This window comes from Camellia sinensis, chromosome 2 (genome assembly GCF_055761805.1).
Source record: "Camellia sinensis isolate YWXY chromosome 2, ASM5576180v1, whole genome shotgun sequence".
NCBI lineage: Eukaryota > Viridiplantae > Streptophyta > Magnoliopsida > Ericales > Theaceae > Camellia > Camellia sinensis.
In genome coordinates, this window is record NC_138962.1 from 55924059 (window position 1) to 55951806 (window position 27748).

The window sequence follows — 27748 nt, forward strand, 5'->3', positions numbered from 1 at the left end:
TTTTGGACTCGTTTAGTAGAATATCTATGCAAAAAAAATCAAGATAATTTGATATCGAGAGCTATATATTTGAATCATATTTGTACAAAAAAAATGACAAATATAATTTCAAGAATAACCATACATTTTTTGTAATACAAAATTAATTCAAACATATAGTTATTAATATCCGATCAATTTAATTTTTTACATGAATATTCTACTTAACAAGTCTATTTTAAGAATAACCATCCATTTATTTATTTATTTGGCTTGAGTTTTCATAAATTGTTTCATTACAAAAAAATTGACTTTTTGCGACATACTCTTAATGTCGTCGCAAAAACTTTTTGTGATGGCAAAATGACTTTTTGCGACGGCAAGAGGGGGTTGCAAATGGAGGGGTTGCAAAAGAGTTTTTGCGACGGCATGTGCAGTCGCTAATAATGTTTGAAATTTCTTAACTTTTTGCGACGGCACTATTTTACCGTCGCTAAAAATGTTATTTGAGATGGCAAAAAATACTGTCGCTAATTGTCTTTTTTTTTGCAACGGCAAAAACACTGTTTTTGCGACGGTGTGGTCCCATCGCAAAAAGTATTAAAAATATGAAAATTTTTATTTTTTTGCGACAGTGTAATGCCGTTGCAAAAAGTATGAAAAAAATAATAAAATTTCTATTTTTTGCAACAGTTTAGTGTCGTCGCAAAAAGTAAAACCTGTAACAAAATCAATAAAAATAATAAAATTTTCAGTTTTTTACGACAGTGTAGTGCCGTCACAAAAAAAGAAAAAAAAATCCTCTGATAAAATTATTAAAAATGTTAAAATTTCTCCATAATAATATAAAAATTCCTGTATAAAAATAACAATTTCTTCATAATAAAATATTCTTCCATTCATAATTACACATCAACAAAATTATCCGACAACATAATGTTCCATAATTATCCTCCGATAAAATTTAAAAATATAAAAGAAATGAAAAAAATAAACACAATATAAATGAATATAAATTACTTTTTTCTTTATTTATAAAATCACGATTCAAACAAAGCAAGAGTTCACAAAGGTAACCAATGATCACTATTTAACCCAGTTTTAATAAAAATCTCAGAATGGGGAATTATCCTTGGATTTACATGCAGTCTCCACCTCACCATCTCCATATGCTGCAAAATTATCCTCAAAATCTCCATTTGGAGATAATTCACCCTCCTTTCTTTCAATTTTGAAGTGCCCAATCACCTCATTTGAAGATAAAACTGGCCTTGTACAACCACCCTGTAGCATCAAAGATGATCAAAGATCTTACATTAATAAACAATAAATCAATATTAAAGATCAAGACCATCAATATCCCAATCACAATATTGTCATTCATAAGCAATCCAGCTTGTATTAATAGGCCAAGAGAGTGTCCTACTGTCAGGACTTGATGGAAACTTGTGAATTAATAACATTTCAACAATCTTAAGTTATAAAGTCAGTGTTTCGGTGAAAGAAATATCTAACTTTCTAGCTTAATACCTATTCAGTTGAAACTAGAAAGATCAAGGCAATATCATGTGATTAATGAGTGATCATAAAAGATATGTGTGTGTGTGTGTGTGTGTGTAGAATTAGTTGCAGAGTTAGAAACTACTCAATTGGTGTGTAAACAAAAAGTGATGGGGAAGGGAAGTTTAGGGATTCAAATATTTTCTAGGCTTTAGGCCAGACGGTCATTCACCAATATTTTTTTTTTAATAAGAAAAATTCAGCCTAGAGACTGTAAACTTGATTTCACAATCTCCCTCTTTTTTCAGTGTTAAAATTACATTAATATATATATATATATATACCAAATGACAAATAGCGAAACTTAACCTACACCAACCCTCGGAAATCCTTAAATATAATCCGATGCCAGTTCCTGAAAATTTAAGCCTTAGTTATTTTGTCTGTAACTCCTACCTTGATATCTACCAACTGCATTTGTTTGCCCAATTTGATGTAATTAAGTACTTCATTGAAATAGGTAGGAAAGAAAGACATCAAAGTAAAAAACAAGTAGCCAAAACCAATAGCGCTCGACCGATTAGAGTTACCCTACTCAATAACCAAAGAATGCCAATTTCATGAAATAATTGCTAGAAACTATACTCATCCATACCTCCAATAAAGGTAAAATTTCATCAATTGGACCCATTTCAACCACACCCTCAACAGTAGCATTGCCATGTCTCGTAGGAGTAGCACCAAGCCCTAGCAATAAAAAGTGCATCTCAGCATCCTAGCCATCAATGTGAGAAAAATAAAACCAAAAGACTAACTGGAAGTAGTCCTGAAGACCATCTTCCTTCATCCCATTACCACCAGTTACCAACCCAGCTTGACAGGAACTTAATTGCTCAGGTGAATTACTTTCATCTCCATTTTTGGAAGGATTTGAATCCTTGGTAGTAATGACAGTTGCACCACCAACTGGATTGCCATTACTTTCTCCAACACTAGCTGCACCACTTTGAGAAATTTGATTTTTAGCCTTTATAACATCTTCTGCATCCTCTGCCCCCTGAGGCCGACAAGGAACCCCAATAATCGGTTCCAGGAAGGTTGTCCAAATCTTCATAACTTTATCCAGCTGTTCACTTGAACAAATTTCACCACAAGAATATTTGATGAGCTGGTAAAGGTCATCATGGATGTCTGAATCAGGATATTCAAATTCCATATGTGGAATAATCGGTTGCTTTGATGGCATGTGTGAGATTACCAAGATTTGTTTAACACAAGATCTGTTTCTTAACCTGCATATCTTCATTAGGTATTCTTGTTCACACTTCCAATTGCATATTAATTAGATTTGCACTTGTCATTTAGCAGTCCTAACCCAAATGCTTTTTTCCTTTAACAGCTATATATGTAATGGGTAAATATGCCAGCTATGAATTCAAAAGAATGAAGGCGATAATATGTTAATCATTTCTGGTAAATATGTTCCTTATCTTAGACCATAATTTATGTTATTTATTGGTCCCCACATACCCAATCTTCATTTTTAGCAATCTTTCTTCTTGGATGATACAAGTATTACAGATGCAAAGCTGCCATGGAGACCAACTGTTTGATGTTTGCATATATGAGTGCTAAAGAGTTCTTAAAGAATAGAACATTACATAAAGAATAGAACGTTCCAATGCACAAGAGATTAAAGAATAGAACGTTATTGGAACAAAGCAAACTAGTATTACAAACATAATTCTATAAGGAAGTTCCAGTACGAACGAATTCTTTAAACATTTTTTAAGCTAGTTTTGATTCAACTAGATCATTCTTGATCCTGAGGGGGAGAAAAACATTTCAGAGGAGTACCCTTACATACCAGCAAAGGTACACATTCAGGTCAACTATCAAAACTTGCCAGCAGATAATGAAGCATAAACTTTGCCATATCCTAAAGCAGTGGTTTGACACTGGTAAACCAAAATCCCAACCAGGCAATGGGATACACGTGAAGGATCACCCCCAAATATGTAATTCCTAAATCCAGGAAATGGATAGAGGGCTGCATTTCTATGTCTACCCCCCTGATTTCGATGCATTCTATCATTTTAATCCTAATAAGTTGTTGTAATAGTGAGGGGATGAAATTGTGATCATTCATTGTGTCTTGCTACTAAATTGGTCAGGATGATACTTATCTACATATTGATACTTACAAGCTAATTCTTTCCTTGCCAACATCACTTCCATTACAGTAAGGGTAAAGCATTTTACTCTTCATTTTTTTTCTTTTTTTTTTTGGGGGGGGGGGGTGTATAAACAACCATGATTTCGGCGGAGCTGAAGAAAAAATACAGTGCCACAACATCTTGAAGCAAATATAGTTGATTCTCACCTTTCCTTTCTTTGGAGCATCTGAATCTGTTGGAACCACCTCTTCCGTAAGCAAAGGAGTTTCCACTGGAGTGCTATCCTTGGCAGTGTACTTGATGGGAAGATTTCTGTCCTCAATGTCGAAGGTACCTTCAGGAAGGGGCTCAAGCATCTGATAAACATAGGTGTATAAAACAATTGCACCAACCTAAATAAATAGATAAAAAAATTTATTACATGTTACTCATTTTCTTTGCACAAACTATATGAGAAATACAAAATGCACAGACAAAATTCTTAAAAATATGTAGACACCTAACAAGCCAACAAGAATTCAGATTTAGGAAACCCTATGAACATAGATTTTAAAAAGATACAATTAACCTATATGCAGATTCATAGGTACAATTCCAAAATGCTAAATAGTAAAAGCAAATGATAAATAGGGCATTTGTAACTCTACAGAAACACCTTTTTTTCTTTTTATTTTTTATATTTTTTAATCTTTCCAATTTGTAGTGACATAAAAAATAAGTAAACCAGACTTCCACTTATGGGACATATATAACCTAATGATGGAATAAGTCAAAAATGTTCCTGCATAAAAAATGCATTCATGCAATTAACAATCTAAATCATATACGTGAATAACAAAGGAGTGATTCTTCTTTCCTCCCCTTGTTTCCCATGTCCAAGACCAAACTGTTAGTTTTATCCTCAATCAATTCTACCATTTTTTTTCTCATGAACAAGTGGGGACTATAAAATGTTTAACATACTCTGATTTAGATGGCATCCAAAATTGGCAAGAAAGTGCGAAGAGAATAGATGTTATAAAATGTGAAGTTCCTTGTCAATATATTATTTGACAGTTATTGTGATATTTTCTGTCTAATTTTGATAGTTATTGTGATATTTTCTGTCTAATTTTCAACAAAATTACCTTTGGAGTAAAGAAAAAATAAACTTTAAGATTGAAAAAATGACCAAACATAAAGGGCAAAGTGTAACAATGTTTAGATTGATGAAATTAAAAAAACTTAGGTTTAATTCGCTACCAACCCTATAAAAATTTAATTATTTTTTGCAATTTTCCCTAAAATTTAACAATAGGCTTTAATCGAACCCTGAGTTTTTTTTTGGTTTTTTTTTTTTTCTTGGGATCAACTGTTTTACAGACCAACACTAAATTAATTTAATTTAAGAGCCAAAAAATAAGGGAAATTAAGGGAAAAAACAATGGGGTTTGATTTGAATAAAAGCAAATGAATGAGAGACCTGTTTGGCAACCGATTGTTGTTGCTCAAGAGAAGGAACTTCACAGCCAGCGGACTTCAAAGGCAACATAGGAGCAACCAAGTAGTCCAACAATGCCTGTACCACATCCTCTGCTGAACCAATCTCCGATTGTGATGATGATGACTTTGAATCCATGACCTCTGAAGCTTTTTCAACCATCAAATCGACCCTATTAAACAATCCAATCAAAATCACAAAGAAGATTAGGGTTTATGACAATAGTAGTAGTGAAGTAAAAAATCAAAAGAATCGAGAAAGGGCTAGTCAGTGTTACCGATCAAACAAAGCATGACCCTCGTGGACTCCGTAGAGAGAGACAGAGAGAGCGAGTTGGGACAGTCGTCTTCTACTTGAGGGGTCTGTGGCAGACAGTTTGGGATACGGAAAGTGTTCTGCTAAGTGGACCAAGTGGCGTACACTTACAATGAACCTCAATGCTCCAGGTTGTCAAAAGTTTTGTTCATAGAAGTTCCTTGTCATAAAATGTGAGAAGCTGCTTCACATGATTAGAGAGAGAGAGAGAGAGAGAGAGAGAGAGAGAGCATACGCTGAGTGAGAAAGTCGTCGCTGGTCCAGCCCTCGCTGTCATCGTCCTCGCACCACCGCTAGCCTGCTCGCTGTTCGTCGCTCGTCCAGAGGGGGAAAAAGTTCGCCGTTTGTCATTTGGGGATTTCGAACATTTAGGGATTTCAAACATTTAGGGCTTTCGACCCAAATGCGAGCGCCAAGATGAAAGGGATAAGAGCAGCAAATTTTTTTTACTTTTTGCGATCGTACATTTTATACCGTCGCAAATGATAAATTATTATAGCTAAACCGACGCCGTTTCAATAAGCTTTTTTGGCAACGGACATTTTGCCGTCGCAGATGGACCACTATTTGCGACAGCCAACTCATGCCGTCTCAACAAAATTTTTATTTGCGACGGCAACAAACGCCGTCGCTAATACTTCTGTTTATCCGTGTAGTTTTATTACCGACGGTAAAACGCTGTCGCTAAAGAGCTTATTTGCGACGGTTAAAAATGTCGTCGCAAAAAACCATTTTTTGTGACGGGAAGCGCGCCGTCGCAAAAACTCCTGTGTTTTATGCTCCCTTTTCTTGTAGTGTTTCCTCAATTTTTTTTTTAAAAAAATAAAAACTATTTCTGACAGAAATAAATATTAAAAAAATATTTTAAAAACTATTCATACTCTCTAAAACGATAAAACTCTATGAAAATTATATGTATTTTTAATTTTTTTTCATCAAATTAAATTTTTTTATTTTTTTGAAAATAATTTCTGAAAATCAAACTAAACAGAGAGTTGTTATTTATCATCTTTTTTATCATTTAATATCACCAGGTTATATAAAAAAATATTATTTACATAAAAGAGTGACAAAAAAAATAGTGATATATAACATTCACTACAGGAAATCATGGATTTAGCGACGTTTAATTAACGGCATTTTTTTAAACGTCACCTTTTCTGATAATTAACGATGTTTTGTAAACGTCGCCTTTTGTGTTAATTAAAACGGTCCCATTTCTGAATAGAGGTCGTTTGAAAGCGCCTCCAAATCCTTATTTCCAAACCCACTCCCTGTCTCTCTTCAAACCCCTATTTCCAAACCCTACACAAAGTCGATCTATTCTCACAACTCCAAGGTGACTCTCTCTCTCTCTCCCTCTCTCTCTCTAAACCCTAATTTCAGTCTCAGAGGATCGAATCAATACGAAGTTCTCTCGCTCGATTCCTCTTCAGCATGGTGATTCCTCTTAGTGATTCATCTCAGAGCGATTATGACTTTGATTTTGAAGTTCTCTCTCTCTTCATTGTGAGCACCACCTTCTACAATCTTAGAAAAATCGATCGAATCCTTCAAAACCTTCTTCAGCTCGGTGATTCCAGTTGTGGTGTTCGTCTTTGTGGATTTGGAACTCTTCATCTTCTTCGATCAGTGAGATCAGAGGTTAGTTGAGCTCAAATTTTAGGAATATTTGAAACTTGTTTCTTTCTTAGATGTTTCTTTTGTGCTCTGTTTTGAATAGTTGTTTGTGAATCTCTCTTTGCTCATCTTCTTCCCATTGGTTTGTGAAGATTTAGTGGGTATATAATTAATGTTTCTTCTGTGCTCTATTTGTGAATAGTTGTTTGTTATTTTGCTTAAATTGTGTGGATTTCGTACCAAAGTGTTGTTTTGTGGATGCAATGATAGACTAGTTAGACTTGTAGTGATATTCATTAATAATGAAATTTGTAAATATAAATATAGTTTTTTACTCATTGATAGACTATTGAGCTGCTTCCAAGTGGTGAGAATGAGAGAAATTAATAACCTACTTTGCTTTTAGTCTCATTCTTCTTTTGCTGGTTAGTTCTTAGTCAAGAGAAAATAATAATAATAATAATAATAATAATAATAATAATAATAATGAAGATAGTATATATAGTCCAGCTGGCCAAGGAATAATAAGGGTTACCAGTCTACTGGTTACCAAATGCCAAATAACTTAATTTAATTTGGGTTCTCGCCTACATACACAGAGAATGCTTATATACAAAGAATTCATCATGGTTTAGTAGTTGTCTGCAACATATGTGTGTGGTCTAATTATCAGTTTTCATGGTGTGCTAAATATTGAAAATGCTTAGTTTTGATGCTTTTAATTTTAGTGCATATACAACCAAAACAGAAAAATTAATTAGTTGATTGTCTTATTTGGATGCTCTAGGATCTTGATTAACTCAATATGACTCTTTTTTGTTTTTTTTGTTTTTGTTTTTGTTTTTGGACTTTGTTGTCTTATTTGGATACTCTACTAAGGATCTTAAAGCTTGTCCAATTTTATCACGGAAGTTGAGAAATTTCCCTATTTTCAGTTGCAGAACAGCATATGAACTTCACTTGTCAGATTATCAGATATATTGATTTTTTTATTTTTTTATTTTTTGTGCATATGAACTTCACTTGTCAGTTTTTGGTTACTAACATAATGAGTACATACTTACAACTCTGGCTTCCACATTATTATTGTTATTTTATTATTATTATTATTATTTTGTACTGTATTACATAATTTGCTTTCCCTGGGGTGAGAGAGTATTGACCTCTTTTCGAAACTCATCAGCTTTATCGTGGCTCAGACAATTCTCTCTCAAGATTTTCTGGGACCTTTTAACAATACATTGATCATTTTCACGGAAACCAATGTTTGCCATCTCCTTTGATAATTTTATGCTTTGAGTTTAGCTTCACCACTGTGAATGGTTTTAAATGTTACTAGCGTTTGTTGCCTTTGGGAGTTATATCTAAGGCTTTGCAAACATTAAGAAGATTGCCTTTGGTTATATAGGGCCTAGTTCATTCTATCTTGTCCTTGAAATCATCTTACTATAATGAATAAAGTAAATTCAGCCAGTAATGTACTGGGTAATGGTCCAATTCTTTGCATTACAACTTGAACGATTTCTCGTAACATTACCCATTGTTAGTGCATTGGCATGAAGGTAAGAGTGATTTTGATTATATTTTGAGAAAGAAATACCTATGTATATTTGTTGGCTATACATTTTGTACTAAACCAGTGACAATTCGACACATGACAAAGTGAGGGTAATTTGGAGAGACCAGGTAGGTCTTCGATCTTGATCATACACGTGGCAATTAATATTGGTTGTTATAAGATCTGAGTAGTAGCGGATCAACAAAGAGACGTACAGTGACGTGGCTTCAACGGTTGCTCACATTCAAATTCGAATATAAGAGGGAAGCCTAACTGCAAGTAAAGGCATAGTGGAGCTACTTATAAGGTAGCATGATCAGCAGTTACGAAGGAGCAGTTCGACGGTTTGAAGTACAATTCGATGGTTATCTTCGGAAAGTATAAATAGCAGGAAGGATCTCAGAGAAAAAGGCGGGGATCAAAAGAATTACTTTACATATTCCAGTGTTATTTCCTGTCCTTTATGTTTTTGTATTTTAAGTTCCTGCGCTGCACTTCATTTGTAGGAGTAGTTTTCGAAGTATATCGCCGCTGTAATTCTCTACGGAACTAGGATCATTGTAAGTTTTTTCATACTAATGAAATGCTTCAGTTTATTTAACTGTTCTTATGCTCAAGTTCTTTGAAGTCAAATTCCTAGTAAGCCACCAGTAAAAGTCCTCTTTAGTGAGGCCGAAAGAACCATAACACAATCGTCTGAATAATTGTTTGGCAATTATAATTCTGTAAGGACTGATTGATCCTTGCTGGCACGCTCATAATTACAAAAGTAACTTTCGAAAGCCAAAAAGCCAACATATATTTTTGGCACGCCCAATGGGACCTTTTAAAAAATGGCTAGACATAGGAGACAAGGAGAAAATGAACGTTTAGAAGAAGGCATGGAAGGAGAAGTGGAGACATCCAATCCAGAGGATAATGTGATAACACATCCTGTGGAGACTCCTATCCTATCGGAACCCATGGTCGAACAGACCAATACTTCAGAGCAAATACCATTTGTTCGTAATAATGGACGAGACCAAGGAATTGGACCATCCAGTGTCCCATCTACTCAGCCAGTCAATCCGTGGGGCGGCTTGGTAGATGCCATGGGACAGCAATTAATAAACACAATGGAAAGGTGGGCAGTATCCTTTTTGGATCGAATGAATAACCACCAACCAATGAATGTAAGACACATAGAGGAGGTGAATGTCCCTCAGCAAAGATTGGCTAGAGACAAATAGCCTATGCAAGCTAATGGACATTCTAATGGTCAAACCAGTAATCAGATTCATGAAAGATTACCACCTCAGTCTTGGTACGAACCCATTTCAAGGCCTGTAGCAGGCCAGAATGCCTCAATGTTCAACAGTGAAGCCATGCAAATTGGTGGATCTGGCCCGGTACAAGAAAATGGCATAAGAATAATTCCAAATCCCACATTCGAAGCCATACCTGGCACCAGGGGGGACAATAATCCCTTATTCGAATTTATACCTGGGGGGTTGGAAGGTTTTCCTACAAGTGGAAGGGATACAATACCTGTTCCAGCACCTTTCGTGGGTCCTTTCGCAGGACAGGCTCAAAGAGGTTACCTACACCCCCAACAGCACCCTCTACCACAGGGACAGCCAGTCCCAAATGTACCACCTTATGGACCAAGAGGACCACAAGCACAAGGTTGTCCACCAAATCATGTGTTTGTTCCCCCAATGGTGGTTCAACAGGCGCAAAATATGGTCCCTAGGGACCAGATCACTGAGATAGTTAGGGAGTTGTGTGGACCAATGGCTCGGGGGGTCCAAACCCCTGTGTATAGAAAACCATACCTAGAATGGGTCGATAGGGTACATGAATATCCAAGAGGTTTCAGGATACCAGATTTTGTCCTCTTTCATGGGAACGGAAACCAATCTACAGTAGAACATATTGCTAGGTTTGCCGCTCAATGTGGTGAATTTACCAATCATGACTATATAAAGTTGAGACTATTCCCAAATTCTCTAACCGGAGGAGCATTTGTATGGTATATTAACCTTCCACCTGGCTCCATCCAGACTTGGCAGCAAATGGAAGAGGCATTTCATGCCCAGTTCTTCCAATCAGAGCCAGAAGTTTCCATGGCAGACTTGGCCAGATTGAGTCAAAGGCCTGAAGAGAAGGCTACTCAGTTTATTTCCAGATTTAAGAGGGCTTGAAATAAATGTAGAGTAATCTTGCCAGAAACTGAATTTGTAAGATTGGCCCAAAATGGCCTAGAGTTCAGGCTTTGAAAGAAGTTTGATTCAACAGAGTTTAGAGATTTAGTGGAACTGACTTATAAAGTATCTAGATATGAAGCATTACTAGAAGAGGAACAGGATCGAAATAATGCATCATATAGGACATACTACAAAGATCCTAATTATGAGATTGATGCAGCAGAGATTGTGGGAAAAGAGCCTATGATCTGTGAAGCATTAATCCATAAAGATACAACAATTGACCAGCAGTTTAAAAAGAAAGATCTCCACAGGAAATATTCTTTCGATTTAACTAAGGCAGATGACATTTTTGATCATTTGCTTGCGGCCAACTTCCTTAAGTTACCAAAAGGTGTTAAAATTCCATCTCTTGATGAACTTAAAGGGAAAATATATTGCAAATGGCATAATTCTTGGTCTCACTCGACTAAAAACTGTGTTGTTTTTCGAGACAGGATCCAAGAACAAATTCGGAAAGGGAGTTTGAAGTTCCCAGCCAAAGCTGAAAAAGCCATGGGGATCGATAACAATCCATTTCCAGAAATTGGAGAGGTGGCAGCCAATGTCATTATGTCAGACTTTTAGAACTTGTCTCTGAAAGAATTGGAGGAAGTCAATGTACAGATGCATGTGGCCAACCAGACAGCAACTAAAAAAGACCTTAGAAGTCCACCAGCCATGGGACGAGATTTCCCACATCAGAGGGAAGACTCTGATGAAGAAGCACTGGATGATGACTCCCTAGACGCAGCCGTAATGCAACGAATGTGTCCCAGGTGCAGACTGAGTTATAAGTGGTTGAAGGGCCTTCCAGTCGATGGGAAGCAGTATTACAGGGATGTGCAGAGGCGTCCCAAACCAACCAATGCTTATAACAAAAGGCCGTATCCGGCTAATGTTAGGCAGCAGCCATTAGTGGTTGAACCTGCAGTTGGTAGAATGTATGCTAAAGGCAAGAGGCCCTTCTATGAGTCCAGATCTCCTAACTATTACAGGTTGGAGAGTAGTCATTCTGAAAGGAGGCTGGAGAAGAGTTCAGGTTTTGGTATCAAAGCCAGGAATTGGCCCTTTGGGCCAGCTTCACGAAGGACAGAAAATGATCACCATCACCGAGAACCTGAATCAGGCTTAAAGCTTGGAGACAGGGCCAAACAATTGTCTTCACAGCCAGCCTCGAAGGTGACCTCGAAAGAAGAAAGAGGCGGTTCAACGTCTGGGTCAGTAAGTTCGTGGGTACCTGGAGTCCCAGATTGGTTTGTGATGCAAAACAAACCTAGGGAAATGCCTTCCCAAAGGAATTTTGGAAATCAAAGTAGGATGGTTAAGCCTCCTTTGGTGGCCCCCAATAACTGGGTATTGCTGAAACACCCAAGAACGAGGGAACCAGATATGGTCCCCGTTATTTCCAGATCACAAAGGAGAAAAATTCAGCGTAGGTACACCCAATACCAGAGAGACCTGAAAGAAAGTGGAGAGAGTTCTTCGATGATCCAGATAGGAGAAAAGAAGAATTGAAAGTCAGACCATAATTAAAAACTAGTTATACAAAACGAGGTAGACTGCAGCAAAGAACAGTTGGCCAAGGTTCATTCTGAACTAAAGGCGAGAGAGAAGGAAAGTCTAGCAGGGATGGAGAAAGCTCTGATGGAGAATGGTAGCGAAACGGAAGAAGATAGTGGCGCAAGCCAGAAGAAAGAAATGGTGGAAGAAGAAACATTCGAAGCCTTCATGGCTGAGCAAACATTTCTGGTTGGAAAGCCAGCTGAGGAAAATCATTCAAAGGGACCCTTTAGCAATGAAATACCAGAGTGCATCATGCAGGATGTTTCTGAAGAAATTAACCAAGGTGACCAAGAGGGGAAACAGGTACAGCCAGCCATCCAGTTTGGCTCGTTTCCCCCGGTATCAGTGAACATGGTACACATACTACCACAGGAATTCCAAGCTGGAGATAAGAATCAAGAGGGGCAGGAAGCTAATCCAATTCCGATCTCTAGTGAAGATTCACAGCGAGTATGGTGCAAGATAATTTCGAAATGGTTACCCCAATGGAAGCTGAATATGAGAGCGAGGAAGTGGTAAGCATTAACCTCTCATATCCATTCGAATATCCCTCGAATTCCATGACGCAGCATGTTAAGCCTTTGTACATTAAGGCCTTCTTCGATGGGGTTCAGTTAAACCGAGTCTTAATGGAGCGGCGGTGAACTTATTACCGAAGTCCTCCTTGAAGAAATTAGGAAAGAGGAATCCCAGGTTGATCCCAACCAGTACAACCATTGCTGGTTTTGCCGGAGACAAGCAGATGGCCCAGGGGATTCTACCCATCAACCTGAGTGTGGGAACCAAGGTCTGCATGACGGCATTTTTCGTCATCGATAGCAATGCGAAGTACAATGCTTTACTAGGTAGAGATTGGATCCACACTAATAAATGTGTGCCTTCCTCTTTGCATCAAAAAATGATAATAGCTCTAGGCAATGGGAAGACGGAGGAAATTAATGCAGATCCTCAACCTTTCGTAGCCTGTGCTGATTTCGCAGAAGCCAAGTTGTATATTGACGGCGTGGCACCGCTCAGTATACTGATGGAATTCGATGATTCAGCCGAAGAAACGGCTGATAAGGAAGTAGCACACCTGAAGCATTTAGTCTAGGAGAGTGCTGGTGAAGAGCTAGAGGTTAAAGATGACAATGATGCCTGGTTATAGGCAGCAAGATGAAGCACCAGAAGCCAGGTCTTTGGCTTTAATCAAATTTTCAATATTGGATATAAAGTCAATAGTCCAGAAAATTCGAGAGCAGGAGGAAGAAGTCATGATGATTGGCTACAAGCGGGAGCAGCAACAAGCCAGAGTTTTAACTCTTGATAAATACTGTGCATTGGACATAGAAACAAAAGTCCAAGAAATACAGGAAGAAGAATCCTTTTGGACAGATTTTGTCCATGAGGATGAGAATAAAGAGGAGGAATCAAAGAGCCTGGAAGCAGAACACAGCAAGAAGATTCCTGTGAAGTCAGAGAAGATCAAAGAAGGGGTTCCAGTAGGTACTCAGATACAAGACCCCTTAGAAGAAATAAATTTGGGGGAAGATTCTGTACAACAACCCATTTATATAAGTGCTTGGTTGAGTTCTCCCGATAAGAACCAGTTGTTGGTTATTCTGAGAAGATATAAAGATTGTTTTGCATGGTCATACAATGAACTACCAGGATTGGATAGGTCATTAGTGGAACATAGGCTTCCCATGAAGCCTAACTTCAAGCCATACAAACAAAAACCAAGAAGAATGGGTTCAGAGGTGATCCAGAAAGTCAAGGAAGAAATTCTTAGACTACTCAAGGCAGGCTTTATCAGAACAGCCAGGTATGTTGAGTGGCTATCTAATATTGTACCTGTAGTCAAGAAAAATGGCAAAATGAGAGTATGCATTGATTTTAGGAACTTAAATCTGGCAACTCCAAAAGATGAATATCCTATGCCTATAGTAGATTTGTTGGTAGATAGCTCAGCAGGACATCACATTTTATCAATGATGGATGGACACTCAGGCTATAATCAAATCTGCATTGCGGAGGAAGATGTTCACAAGACAGCATTTAGGTGCCCTGGGAATATTGGGACCTTCGAATGGGTTAAAATGCCGTTTGGCCTGAAGAATGCTGGGGCCACATATCAGAGGGCTATGAATACTATCTTTCATGACCTTATTGGTGGGTATTTGGAATGTTATATTGATGACATTGTGGTTAAATCCCAATCCATGGAGGAACATTTGTTTCACTTAGAGGCAGCCTTTGAAAGAATGAGAAGGTTCAAATTGAAGCTTAATCCTCTAAAGTGTGCTTTTGGCGTATCATCTGGAAACTTCTTGGGCTATGTAGTACACAAGAAAGGAATACAGATCGACCAGAATAAAGCCAAAGCCATCATTGAAGCCAGACCTCCATCAAGTAAGAAAGAATTACAAAAGTTCCTTGGTCAGGTTAATTTTCTTCGAAGATTCATTTCTAACACTGCAGGGAAAACTAAAATTTTTTCTTCTTTATTAAGGCTGAAAGATGAAGAGGAATTTGTGTGGACAACGGAGCATCAAAGTGCTTTCGATGGAATCAAAGCCTACTTGGCCAACCCTCCGGTACTGATGCCACCAAATGGCATTAAGCCTTTGAAGTTGTACATAGCCGCAACAGAAGATTCATTGGGAGCTTTTTTGGCCCAAGACAATGAGGAAGGCAAGGAGCAAGCTGTTTATTACCTTAGTAGGTTTTTAAATTCTTGCGAATGTAAATATTCAGCTGTAGAAAAGCTTTGCCTTGCATTGTATTTTGATGTAATGAAATTAAGATATTACCTTTTGCCTACAACTGTCTTGGTAATTGCAACCACAGATTTGGTTAAATACATGTTATCTAGACCTATGTTAAGGGGAAGAATTGGCAAATGGGTATTAGCCCTGTCAGAATTTCACTTAGAATATGTGCCCCAAAGGGCAGTGAAAGGACAAGTTTTAGCCAATTTTTTGGCAGACCATCCTTCTCAAACAGAGAATCAAGAAATAATGGAACTCAGTATGGCTAGTGTCGAGCCATGGCAAATGTGGTTCGATGGATCGAAAGCCAATGGCCTAATTGGAATTGGTATAGTAATCAAGTCACCACAAGGAATTAAAACCACACATGGTTTCAGAATAGATGAAACGGCTTGTTCTAATAATCAAGCTGAATATGAAGCTTTGATAGTAGGATTAGAAATTCTTATTGGATTACAAGTACATGCAGTTGACATATTTGGAGATTCCCAATTGGTCGTTAACCAAGTAAAAGGGATTTTCAAGTGTCAAAGTATAAGTATGCTGCCATATTATGTCGTCGCATTACATTTGCTCTCTCAATTTGAAATAGTAAATGTAACTTATGTCCCGAGATTCTTGAATAATAGAGCTAACGATGTGGCGCAGAAAGCTTCGAATTTCAAGAGTAAAGATGGTACCCATTGGGATGTAAGCCAAACGACATACCAAAAACCTATACCTCCTTTAAGTAAGCGGAACATGGTCCTGGAAATCAACTATAATGATCTGCAGGAACAGGATTGGAGACATCCAATAATACAATACTTGGCTGGCCCATCCTCGAAAGCCAGCAGAAGAGTTAAATTGCAATCTGTGCAATATATCATATACAACAATGATCTCTACAAAAGAGGGGGAGATGGCCTATTGTTAGAATGTTTAGGGCCAAAAGAAGCATTATTAGCTATGGCTGAAGTTCACGAAGGTATCTGTGGTGCACATCAGCCTGGTGTAAAAATGAGATGGCTGCTTCGAAGACATTCCTATTATTGGCCGACTATTCTTAAAGATTGCATAGAATATGCAAAGGGCTGCCAGGCATGTCAAAAGCATGATACAATAAGGCATGTGCCCATAACTGATCTACATGCAGTAGTAAAGCCTTGGCCATTTAGAGGATGGGCCATGGATATGATGGGGAAAATACACCCTCCCTCTTCGAAGCATCATTGTTTTATTTTGGTGGCTACTGATTAATTCACCAAATGGGTCGAAGCCAAACTATATAAAGCTGTAGATCAGACGGAGGTTATTGGGTTCATTAAAGATTTGATCCATAGATTTGGCATCCCACAAACGATAACGGTCGATAATGGGACTGTTTTTTATGGGAAAATGGTGAAGTCTTTTGTGGCTCTGAGTTCGGGATCAGCCTTGTGAATTCCACTCCATACTACGCACAAGCCAATGGTCAAGCTGAGTCATCTAACAAGTCCTTAAAAAAGGGAATACAAAAGGTTGTGGAAGATAATCCGAGAGATTGGCAAAACTTATTGTTAGATGTATTGTGGGCTTATAGAACTTCCCCAAAGTCAAGCACAGGAGTCACTCCTTAAGGGTAAGATGCCAAGACCAGTTGAATCCTGAGTAGTACTATCAAAGTATGTGCTTGGAATTAGAAGATATAGATGAAGCTAGAATTTTGGCATTAAATAGCATTCTCTTTCAGAAGAAGAAAGCAGCCAAAAATTATAACAAGAAAGTCAAACACAATGACTTTGATGAAGGTGATTTGGTGTGGAAGACAATACTCCCAATAGGGATTAGAAGCCATAGATTTGGCAAATGGTCACCTAACTGGGAAGGACCATATCAAATTCATAGAGTTTTGCCTTTTGGGGCATACCATTTGAAAGATCTGAGTGGTTATGTGCATCCCAAAAAGATTAATGGCAGATATTTAAAACCTTATTTTCCAACTATTTGGGAAACACAGGGAATAAAATAAACAGTGAGTACAAGAACATAAAGTAGTAAACAAGGAAATGCTTTATAAAGAGTCAAGTAAATTGTGCCACAAGTTGGCCCAAAAATCATTACAATGTTTTAGCTGTTTTTGTTCAACAGATTTCCTATTGGGAAACGATGTAAATAGTTGAATAGCTGCAGTCATATCTTTCTTTTGATCAGCCAGTCCTTGATTGGTGATTTGCAGTTTGAGGTCAGTTCGGAGTAAGGCTTGATTCACTGCAGAAAGCTCCTCTTCGAGTTGAGCTTTCCTCTCCAGCAATTGAGTTCGGAAGTGAGAGGCAGAGGAGTGTTGTTCCTTAAGCGTTGATACTTCAGTATGCACTTGAGAAACAAAACTTTGATCTCTGACCAATTTCTCATCTGCGGCCTTGGCAGCATGACAAATGCTGATGTAAAAATCAATGGTAGCTGCTGCCTGGGATAGGTGGTTAGAGACATCCATACCAGACTGCTCAGCAAGTTTGCAGCATTGAAGAAACCCGTTTTTTATTATAGGCCTTTGTAGAGCCTCGAAGGGAATCTTCGAAAAAGAAATTAGCAGGTCTAGACAGGTGTCCAAGTCTATCGAAGGCACAGAAGGTTGGCTGCTGGAGGAAGGAGAGCTCTCAAAAATTTCCAGTAAAGAATCAGCTAAAACTAATGGCTCAGTCTCCTCATCGAATGTCGGAGAAGTAGAAGCAATGTCAAAAAGACTAGCTAATCTTGCTTCAAAAATATCAATCTCATCAATAGACATGAGGGGAGCAGAAAGAGTTGCCTTGGGAGACACAGAGGATTGCATAGCAATAAGAGAAATGGGTGGAGCATCTTTGATGGTCTCCATGGTCCTGGTCACCAATGAATCAAGAGAAGGAGGGCTGGAGCTAGGTAAAGATGGTAAGTCACGAATTGGAGAGCTGTCAGCACTCATCAAAGACAATGTAGCATTTGGAGTCTCCTTGGAAGGGGAAAGAGGAGCAAGACTCAGTAAAGAAGTAGATTGGGGAAAGTCAAGAGTCAAGTAAGAAAGATAGGGAGCCAAACCAAGAGGAAAAGGTGCAGGAATGCTTGGCCTCAGGAAAAGTGTAGAAAATCTAGACCCCAAAAATGGAAGTATGGTCTGAGTAGTCCCTACATCCTGCGTCTGATCTGCCTCGAATGAAACTGAGAGAGGTTCCATCAAAAAGATGAGCTCAGAAGTTGCTGCTGCATGAGGAAGAAATGTAAGGCAATGTCAAACCTTGATACCAAAGGCTAACAGAGGAAAAATCACAAAAGCATAAAATTACCTGCTCCAGAAGTATCAGCGATAATGGGGGAACTGCGAAGGATGTAATCTCTGGCAGTCTGTTGTCTTCTTACAGTTTCCCTTTGTAGTATGTCAGCAGCAGCAGGTTCATCTCTCAGAAACTGTTGCTGCCGTCTCTTCTCAGCTCTTTCAAAGACAATCATGGCTTTAGGATGTTCTTGCTCTATTGTCTTGACGGCTGCTTTATGGATGGTATTTTCGACTGAGATAGGAGCGGAAGCAGACACCTTTTTTCTCTTCTCTATGGCTTTGGCGATTGTCTCAGAGTCAGAGTCTTCGACCATATCGGAAGGAGAAACAGTCATCTTTCTTTTCCTTTTCCTCTGTATTGGCAGGGTCTGCTTTTTCTCAATTTCTTTCTCAACTTTTCCCTCAAGATCTTCAAGCTATAATCTAGATTCCAGAGAAATGAATTCATCTTCTGACTCTCTGGCAGTTACCGAGTCGGATGAAAAGACGATCGCCTTCTTCTTTCTTTTTAAAAATAACTCTTCCTCTTCATCTGATTCTTTCTTTTCTTCCCCTTGAATATTGGATGTTCCCTTCTCGAGTTCAAAGAGGCTCCTTTTCTTTTGTGATTGGCCACCTCCACAAAAGAAGAATTAAAGATAAGGCAAAATGAATTATGAAAGACAAAAGGAGAAGAGACAAGGGTATACCTTTCTTCGAGGCAGCCCGAGTGACTCTGGGAGGAATTGAAGCAGCAGGAGCAGCATGTGCCAATTCTGAAATAGTGGAAGAAGTGACCTCCCTGGTTTCTTTGGGCTTGGTCACATCTAACACTGTTAGTAGGCTTAAAGGTGGAATGGCCAAATATATCTCCATGTTAGTCACCCACCAATTTTGGTACCTCTTCAACACGGTACCTTGAGGAATGAAAGGGATGTACTCAAAGTTGGCCAAGTCATCTACAAATTTCAAAGTTGCCTCTTCTAGCCTGGATTTCCGGACTTTCAAGTCCCTTCTGGTGAGGCTGAGATTTGTGTTGCTACAGAGGGGTATTGGGACCCCTTGTGAAAGGCCAAATTGTCTAGCAAACTGAGCTGGACAGTAAGGTTCAGCAATACATTTGTATGCCTTCGGGTTTAAAGTCCCAATAAATAGCTCTCTGGGAATCAGAATGGAAGCCCATATATCTTTGTGAGCAAGCGAAGTACAAGACTGGTCACTCAGAAAATTCCTCACCCAAGATGGACCAATGGAAGGTTCGAAGGGACGAAAGCGATGAGTAGGAAGGGAGACTGGAAGCTGGTGAAAGAAAGAGAAGTAAAAGGCAAAGGTAGAAGGGTAAAGTGAAGCATTGGCCATCCTTATGCCATGAGTAAGAGGGTTTGGCTCAGAAAATTTAAGGCATTTGGATTGTAATTCAGTAAAATAGGCGAAAAGCCAAAACTGAAGGATCCAGAATGGCCCCCCTTGATTAGCATCTAAGGGTTTCTCACAAAAAAGGGAGCAGACTCTATATACGTGCCCTAGAACATGTGGGGCTAAGGCCACCTTTTTTTGTAAGACAAAGGCTTTGGCAAGAGGGGCAAATTCAGGCATAATTCTCTGAGAGGAAGTGCAAAAAAGGAATTTACAAAGCCAATACAATAAGAAAGAAAAAAATTCTCTATCAGTCACAGGGCCCTGTCTTTTATTCTCAGCCCTAGCGAAATCACTATAAGATGAGTTAAGGGAAGGGAGAGAGAAAGGGACTGCTAAATCAGGATAATCTGGTCCAAAAGGAGTGCCAATAGGAGATAGTCCTAGTAAATGGCAAATATCAAGAACAGTAGGGGCCATCATCCCACATCTAAATTGGAAAAAGTTAAAGACAGGATTCCAAAAACATAGAGCAGCGGGAACAAGGAAAGGGTCTTCTGAAATAGTTACCCTAGACAGTCTGAGAGCATTGAGAAGACAGAGTTCTTGAAGGTCCAGGGTCCTAGCAGGAATAACCCGATCATACCACTCTTGCCACTCTGGTCTCACCGTGGGCCAGCATCGGTGGGGGCGATTTACCCTCCAGTTCCTCCAATCAAGACCACCTTCATAGAGAAGACATTGGTTTTCCAGTCGGGGATACAGGGCTGGGAGTTCAGTGAGGACCTCTTTGAATATGGGCCCGAGCACATAGTCTGACTGTACATGGCGATGAGGGACAAAGATGCGTCCATCAATAGCGCTCTTCTCCCCAGCTTTGTACTTTTCGCATTCCGCATCAATAATCCTCTTTAGGGCCACAGATGGGCTCATACGCTCTACGACTGATACTAAAGGAGAAGCCATTGACGATATGCTTTTCTTCGGGAAAGGAAGTAGAGAGAAGCTGACGATCGGTAATAAGAGGGGTTTGTGCGATTAGAAGAGCAGGTGATTTCAGAACACAAAACGAAAGGGTTTTTAAAGCCCTCGTATTTGAAAATACATCACATGAGCTGTTAAGTATTAAAAGTACGAGTACAAAAGCTTCCTTCAACATTGGTGCTTTTGGAGGGAAAACAAAGCCCGGTTGTTAAGGTTAGCTTCGAAGTAAGATATTTTGCTTCGAAGCCGAGTCAAACGGCTTCAAAAACAGAGAAGCCAGCTTTGAAGTAGGTTTCCCTACCCAAAAAATAAAAATACTCGAGTATTTATTTTAAAAGGGCTTAAAGACCTGTTTTTAGAGTTTTTCACAAAGATAATGTCTTTCGAAGCAAAACTTGAATTTCTTTAACAAAGGTAATGTCCTTCGAAGCAAAACTTGAGTTTCTTGAAGGATGGGATTTGGTGTTCGAAACATCAAAAGCAATAATGGCAATGACTAGATGTTGACTATGGTCAAAACAGGTTTTGAATGTAGGATTGCTAGATTCGAAGCACTGTTTCCAATTGAAAATCAGCCAAAACTCTATTCCACAAATTGGAAAGGTTACAATTGGCTCATTTAGTGTTTTGTTTAAAACAATTAAGTCCAGATTCAAAGGATGAAATTGTTCGAAGTTCGAAGCTCTGAGTTGACTTTTAAAACACAAGTAAAAATACAAGTAAAGACAGGGTTAAACAAAGACAAATTTTGTTTATATTAAGATCAGAGCGATTACATCAGCTGACCCTATCTCGGTATAAACTCGAGCTCATAAAAATAAGGAATGGAATAAATAACAAGATCATGAAATTTAGTCCAACAATGATCAATGAACTTTTGTTCTTTCCTTATTCTATCTTCTAAATTTTCTAGCATTGGCTGCATAAGTTGATGTGCTCTCACTTCATAGTAGAGCTCTTCAGCCTTTATTTCGAAGGCCACCTCTCTTAACCCTTGTTCCAATTCATCAATGTCTAAGTCATCCCAATACGCAGAATCTTTATTCTTGAAATCATTTAATTCTTCAATAAAGTTCTCTGCTTCGTACTGAGCATGAATTCGAAGGGACGAAAGCTGGTCTAAAGATTGTGTAGTAGCCATGGAATTGCGATGCCAGTGAAGAAGCAATGGAAGTTGGTCCAGAAACATATGAAGTTCTGCCTGAGCAAGGGGATTAAGGACATGGCCCCTAGTCATGATGTCACAAGCCCATCGAAGGTTCTTGAGAGGGACTTCGTCCTCGAGAACATTAAAGGGCAAATGAGAGAAGGCTGCAAGCAGAAGTTGAGCCTGTTTTCGCTCAGCTGGGGTAAGAGAAGGCAGAGGTTTATAGGGTGGAAAGACATTCTCCGTGGATAGGGCAATCTTCAATTTTTCTGCCCAGGAAAGAATTGGTAGGGGAGAATCAATTTCGGGAGACGTAGAAGAAGGTGAGGACTCTTCTGTTTTCGAGGATGATACGGGAGCAGAAGGAACAAAGGCATTAATATAATCAAGCTAGTCAGAAGAACAGATCTTCGCCTTCTGGGCTAAGAATGATGGGTTATACCCTTGTGCTTCTTCTGGGCGAGGAGCAGAGTGCACTATCTTTGTAGGCATGGAAGATGTATACCATGCTACAAGAAGATTCTCCTCCAGACTACGCCGATGGTCAATGGGTACATAAGGATAAACAACTGAACTTCGAACATAGGAAGGAAACTCTAAAGGATCAGTGAACTCAACAAAATGGTGGTTGATTCGCTCCTTTAAATCATAAGTCTCAGGTACTGACCAGCTTGTCCAGTCAGAACCTCCAGAAGAGGAAGAAGTTGCAGCTTTATCCCATACAGAAATTTGCGAAGAAAAGTTTCTCAAATCCATGTTTGCAATTTTACGAATCAGAGGTTTGAGAGCAGATTGTTCGAACTGTAAAGGTAGGTCAGAGGGGAAAATTCTTATGCCTTTGTCTGTAGCCTTCTGAATCGAAGGATTAAGAGCAATGTGTTCGTAATCCAAAGGTCGGTAATTTGCAAAGGCGTCCACGACCTGAATATAGAAAGGTGGGTAAAGGTGGCTAATAAATGCATGCTTTCGACGAGGAATGGCATTGACATATGACTCTTCGTATGCTTCATCATTGGAGGAAAGAATTAATTTGTCCATGAAATGTATCAGTCTGTTCAAATAATAAGACAGTGAGAGTACTTAAAGGATCAAGACGAGAGTATTAATGCAGATGGTGTGAGACAGTTGCATTTCTGGGGAGATGCAAAACCCATGCACGTTCTAAGACGTGGGAAAAGGGACTCTGATCCACTAATATCACCAAGTCTTGGGTATATTAGTGCGGGGGGTAATGTTGGCTATACATTTTGTACTAAACCAGTGACAATTCGACACGTGACAAAGTGAGGGTAATTTGGAGTGACCAGGTAGGTCTTCGATCCTGATCATACACGTGGCAATTAACATTGGTTGTTATAAGATCTGAGTAGTAGCGGATCAACAAAGAGACGTACAGTGACGTGGCTTCAACGGTTGCTCACATTCAAATTCGAATATAAGAGGGAAGCCTAACTGCAAGTAAAGGCGTAGTGGAGCTACTTATAAGGTAGCGTGATCAGCAGTTACGGAGGAGCAGTTCGACGGTTTGAAGTACAATTCGATGGTTATCTTCGGAAAGTATAAATAGCAGGAAGGATCTCAGAGAAAAAGGCGGGGATCAAAAGAATTACTTTACATATTCCAGTGTTATTTCCTGTCCTTTATGTTTTTGTATTTTAAGTTCCTGCGCTGCACTTCATTTGTAGGAGTAGTTTTCGAAGTATATTGCCGCTGTAATTCTCTACGGAACTAGGATCATTGTAAGTTTTTTCATACTAATGAAATGCTTCAGTTTATTTAACTGTTCTTATGCTCAAGTTCTTTGAAGTCAAATTACTAGTAAGCCACCAGTAAAAGTCCTCTTTAGTGAGGCCGAAAGAACCATAACACAATCGTCTGAATAATTGTTTGGCAATTATAATTCTGTAAGGACTGATTGATCCTTGTTGGCACGCTCATAATTACAAAAGTAACCTTCGAAAGCCAAAAAGCCAACAATATTGTAAAGTATGGGGTGACTTTGTTGTTCATGTTACATTTAGATCATTGGATGTTTTTCATGTTGTCCTTGAAAAAAGTACAGAGTTTTTATGAACAACAAAGCCATGTAAAAAATCTGAATCCATTATGTCTTCATTCCCTCTAGGCATATTGTTGAGATGATATTGTTGAGATGATATTGTAGTGACTACCCATTCTACTTCTTTTTGACTTTTGATCATCTTTCTAGACACAACCCTATCTAATTTTGTAGTGACTCCCATTCTACTTCTTTTTGTTGAAAGTTTGGACATAAATTGATATGGTGTGCTATCATTTTCGCAGGAGTTGCCTGTTGCTTTTGTTACATTCAGAAACTGGTGGGGTGCTACTCTAGCTGCCCAATCTCAACAGCACTCAAATCCACTTATATGGATCACTAAAATGGCTCCAGAACCAAGGGATGTACTATGGAGAAATTTTTCAATCCCATATAGGCATTTGCCACTGTATAAAATTGGAGTTTTTGTTGCAACATCACTTCTTACACTATTTTTTGCCATCCCAGTGACTGTAGTTCAAGGAATAGCAAAATATGAAAGATTAAAGGCATGGTTTCCTCCAGCCATGGCTGTACATTTGATGTAAGAGTACTATTCTTTAATGTATTTTTCTGTCATAACATTTATCACAAATCAATGCTACAGAATAAACAGCTTATTCATGCATATAAAGTGGTGGCTAATTACTTGCTTACATTTATTTTCCTGCTTAGATTCTGACACTATTCTTATCGGTCTAGTACAATTGATTCGTACAGGTCTTTATGTTGATCATTTTTTTTACTGAGATGATATCTGTCCTACAGACCCTGCTTAGGACCTGTCATTATAGGGTATCTTCCAAGTGCCATCCTTAGTGGATTTATATATGTCATTTTGTTTGCCATGCTTGAAATGGCTAAACTGGAAGGTTATGTATCGAGGAGTAAAAAGGAGATAAAAGCTTGCAACATGGTCTTCTATTTTCTGTTGGGAAATGTATTCTTCTTAACCTTGTTATCAGGGTCTTTACTTGATCAAATTAGACAATCTATTACTCATCCTAGGGATTTTCCTAGCCATCTTGCAAGTGCTGTCTCGGCCCAAGTAAGTGTACTGATCCTTATTGATTCACTGGATATATTATGTAACTGTATATTCCCTTTTTTTATTTTTTTTCTTCATGTTTTGTATAATATTCTGTTTTAGGGTTTGGCTAATGTGATATGAGAAGGGTGAGAGCAATGTGGAAAGCATATGAAACTGTGAAGATGTATATTTCCATATTTTTATTCTATCTATTCTTAGATTTGGGTTGTTTTCTATCTAAGGTTGTATTATGCAACATTGTAAGATTAAGGGAGCATGATGCAATTGTTTTCTTTATCTTTAAACTTACAGAATCAATTATGTCCTTGCATTAACTCTACTATTTACTGGATTTAACTGTTCAATAATTTTTGACACTTCAATGAAATAATGTTGTTCTTTGATAATTTTATCACTCATAAAGATGATCCAAGCAGTGGCTTATTAATCCCATTGCTTTTTGTTTTTTTCTTTCAAGCAGACTTCTTTATGACATACATCTTGACAAATGGGCTGGCAGGATTTTCCCTGGAGACATATTGATTCATATATCACTCATAAGGGTATCTTGACAAGCATAGATCAGACATATTGAAAATTGTCAAGGATGGTATTGAGTATGCTTTTGTTGATGCTCCAAAGCAGCTATCTTTTTTGGATGGGGCTGTGGTCCATTTCATTTCCAAACTTCCTACACCTGATATCCTTGAAATGTAAGAGTGAATCTTTTTGATTTTTTCTCCTATAAGTTCTCTAACATATACGTTTGGAAGGCAAATGCTAATGCTCCATCACTGTTGCAATAGTTTGAAGGATGTCCAAAAACAAACAGAGAACATGAATACAGAGGTAGATCCTAGTGGATTGCGCCCCTATCACACGTTCGTAGACAGTTTAAAAGAAAAGTATGCAAAAAATGAACCTTTCCAAGGTATCATTGGTCTTCCAATTGTTTCTTTAAAAAAATTTCTTTCCATTGTACTTGTAGGTGAATGGAAAAGCACTTATGCTTGATGAAATTATAAACTATGTGCAGTCACTGCAACGAGGTAAATTAGGACTTGTTCTATTCCATGGGGTTTCATTTTGATTGAATAATTGAGTTCTATGACTTAATGGGTATTGTGTATTCATGTTGTATTTTGTAGTTTTTGTCAATGAAGTTAGCTTCTGTGAATCCAAGGTTGGAATTTAACATGGATAGTCTCTTGTCAAAAGATGTGAGTATAGAAACTTGTTGTAAAATCAATTTCTTTTATCTATTGTGATGTTTTTTTTCTAAACTTGGTTGTAAATTCCAGGTATTTCAGCCTAATGGCTCTTTCCCTCATCAAACATACCCATTAGATTCCTCTGCTTCTGCTTTCTTTGGACAACAAACCCAGGAATTTCCACCAGTACATACTAATCTTTCCAATGGGGACCATACAAGTACCACATTATGCCAAAACAACGGCATGCAATTACCTCCGGTTGATGAATTCGGCCAAGGTCTTCCACAGGTATTCAAATGTTGGCCCATTCCTGAAGAATTTGGTGTTGTCTTTGTTTTCTCCGTTTTCATTTTTCGTGCTTCAGTAAGGAAAACAACAAAAAGTTGTAAATACCCAAAAATAAAATTAAATAAAATAAAAATCTGGAAAGAGTTTTTCATCATCTAATTCTGCTTTTCTCAACTTGAAATCCTCAGTTTCCAACATTGTGTGAAGATGATCTGCAAAACATTGTTCCAATGAGGTTTGGTCAAGAACCCAAACCACAATACAGGATTTCAATCATCCCACATGAAAATTGAACTGTGGTCACCATTGATTTGTCCTCAACTCAAGGCCCAGAGGCTGCGGTATATTAATGGATTTTTTTTACGAGAAATATTAAAAAAAATCTTGATGCTTCAATTATTTACCTAAAATATAATAGAATCACAAGTTGCTTCATTCACCAACTAAATTTGATTTGTTGGGATGAAGAACTGTGTTGAATCAAGAAGGGTTGAGTTTTGTTAAATCTATTTTCTATAACAGCTTTAGATATGTTACATATGATCTCTATAATTGAAATTTGTTTGATCTGTTTTTGCAGGAATAGTATGTATCCTGAGCAGTTGACTCATCTCAGTTGTGAACTATAACTCTTTATGAGTTCAAGAAGAGCATACAGTCTGTAATGTTTTTGTAGTGGAAGTGGGTAGAACCATAGACAGACCTGTAGACACCTTAAAGATGGGTTTTGAGCCGCTGGTTAGGTATTGTCAGCCAGTGGCAAACAGACACTTTGGTTGTTTCCATCTCCAATTTGGTTCTTATGGGCCTGTGCTTATATCGAATATGGCTGACTACGAAAAATTTATCGCTATTTTTCAGTTTTTTTATAGGTATTTTTTAGTTCACTAACATAAAATTAGCACAATTTAAAAATTAAAAAAAAAGAAAAAAAAAAGAAAGGGCTATCACGGTGTTTCTAAAAACGTCGCTAAATAGCATACCAATGGTTGGAGTTTTGGAAAAAGAGATACGGCGGCGTTTTAAAAATGTCGCTAAATAGCATGGTGACGTCATGTTACCGTTAGAAGAACTTTTAGCGACGTTTTTATAAAACGCCGCCTATAGTAATATAGCGACGTTTCTAAAGCGCCATAGAGTTATAGTGACGGCCGCATCTTCGACGTTTGGTACTAAACGTCGCAAAAGGATTTAACGGCGTTTTTGAGACCTATAGCGGTGTTTTTTAAACGCCTCTAAAACTCCAATTT

The 27748-nt window shown here is 38.2% G+C and overlaps 2 protein-coding genes across 6 annotated transcripts; one reads left to right on the forward strand and one right to left on the reverse strand.

Annotated features, from left to right (window-relative positions):
• Positions 1-985: 985 nt before the first annotated feature.
• LOC114277942 (paired amphipathic helix protein Sin3-like 3) lies at positions 986-5547 on the reverse strand. Its single transcript, XM_082914461.1, has 6 exons — positions 5414-5547; positions 5119-5308; positions 3863-4048; positions 2335-2605; positions 2135-2226; positions 986-1263 (listed from the first exon to the last, which is right to left on the reverse strand). The coding sequence occupies exons 2-6, from the start codon at positions 5296-5298 to the stop codon at positions 1093-1095; spliced, it is 900 nt and encodes a 299-aa protein (XP_082770587.1). The 5' UTR covers positions 5299-5308; positions 5414-5547; the 3' UTR covers positions 986-1092.
• A 1111-nt stretch (positions 5548-6658) lies between these two features.
• On the forward strand, positions 6659-27341 carry LOC114277943 (transcription factor bHLH62-like). Of its 5 annotated transcripts, none has more exons than XR_014360314.1 (6): positions 6659-7095; positions 24212-25709; positions 25803-26045; positions 26145-26216; positions 26298-26498; positions 27079-27341. XR_014360314.1 is itself a non-coding variant. In XM_082913528.1 (6 exons), exons 3-6 carry the CDS (start codon positions 26025-26027, stop codon positions 27082-27084), a joined length of 300 nt encoding a protein of 99 aa, XP_082769654.1. In that variant the 5' UTR covers positions 6663-7095; positions 24212-25709; positions 25803-26024; the 3' UTR covers positions 27085-27341. The 5 variants fall into 5 exon arrangements, 2 of the variants coding, with proteins under 2 accessions (XP_082769654.1, XP_082769653.1); XR_014360312.1 differs by lacking the exon at positions 27079-27341 and adding an exon at positions 26687-26886; XM_082913528.1 differs by having other exon boundaries at positions 6663-7095.
• Positions 27342-27748: the final 407 nt, after the last annotated feature.

What these genes read in the sequence shown, in the direction of transcription:
- LOC114277942 (XM_082914461.1), bottom strand. Translation starts at nt 5,298, where the DNA reads ATGGTTGAAAAAGCTTCAGAGGTCATGGATTCAAAGTCATCATCATCA. An exon ending in AACAATCGGTTGCCAAACAG is followed by an intron (nt 4,049 to 5,118) that starts GTCTCTCATTCA and finishes CTATTTATTTAG; the next exon opens with GTTGGTGCAATTGTTTTATA. An exon ending in ATGCTCCAAAGAAAGGAAAG is followed by an intron (nt 2,606 to 3,862) that starts GTGAGAATCAAC and finishes TCAAGTGAACAG; the next exon opens with CTGGATAAAGTTATGAAGAT.
- LOC114277943 (XM_082913527.1), top strand. Translation starts at nt 26,025, where the DNA reads ATGTGCAGTCACTGCAACGAG. An exon ending in TGTGCAGTCACTGCAACGAG is followed by an intron (nt 26,046 to 26,144) that starts GTAAATTAGGAC and finishes TGTATTTTGTAG; the next exon opens with TTTTTGTCAATGAAGTTAGC. An exon ending in TCGGCCAAGGTCTTCCACAG is followed by an intron (nt 26,499 to 26,686) that starts GTATTCAAATGT and finishes TGAAATCCTCAG; the next exon opens with TTTCCAACATTGTGTGAAGA.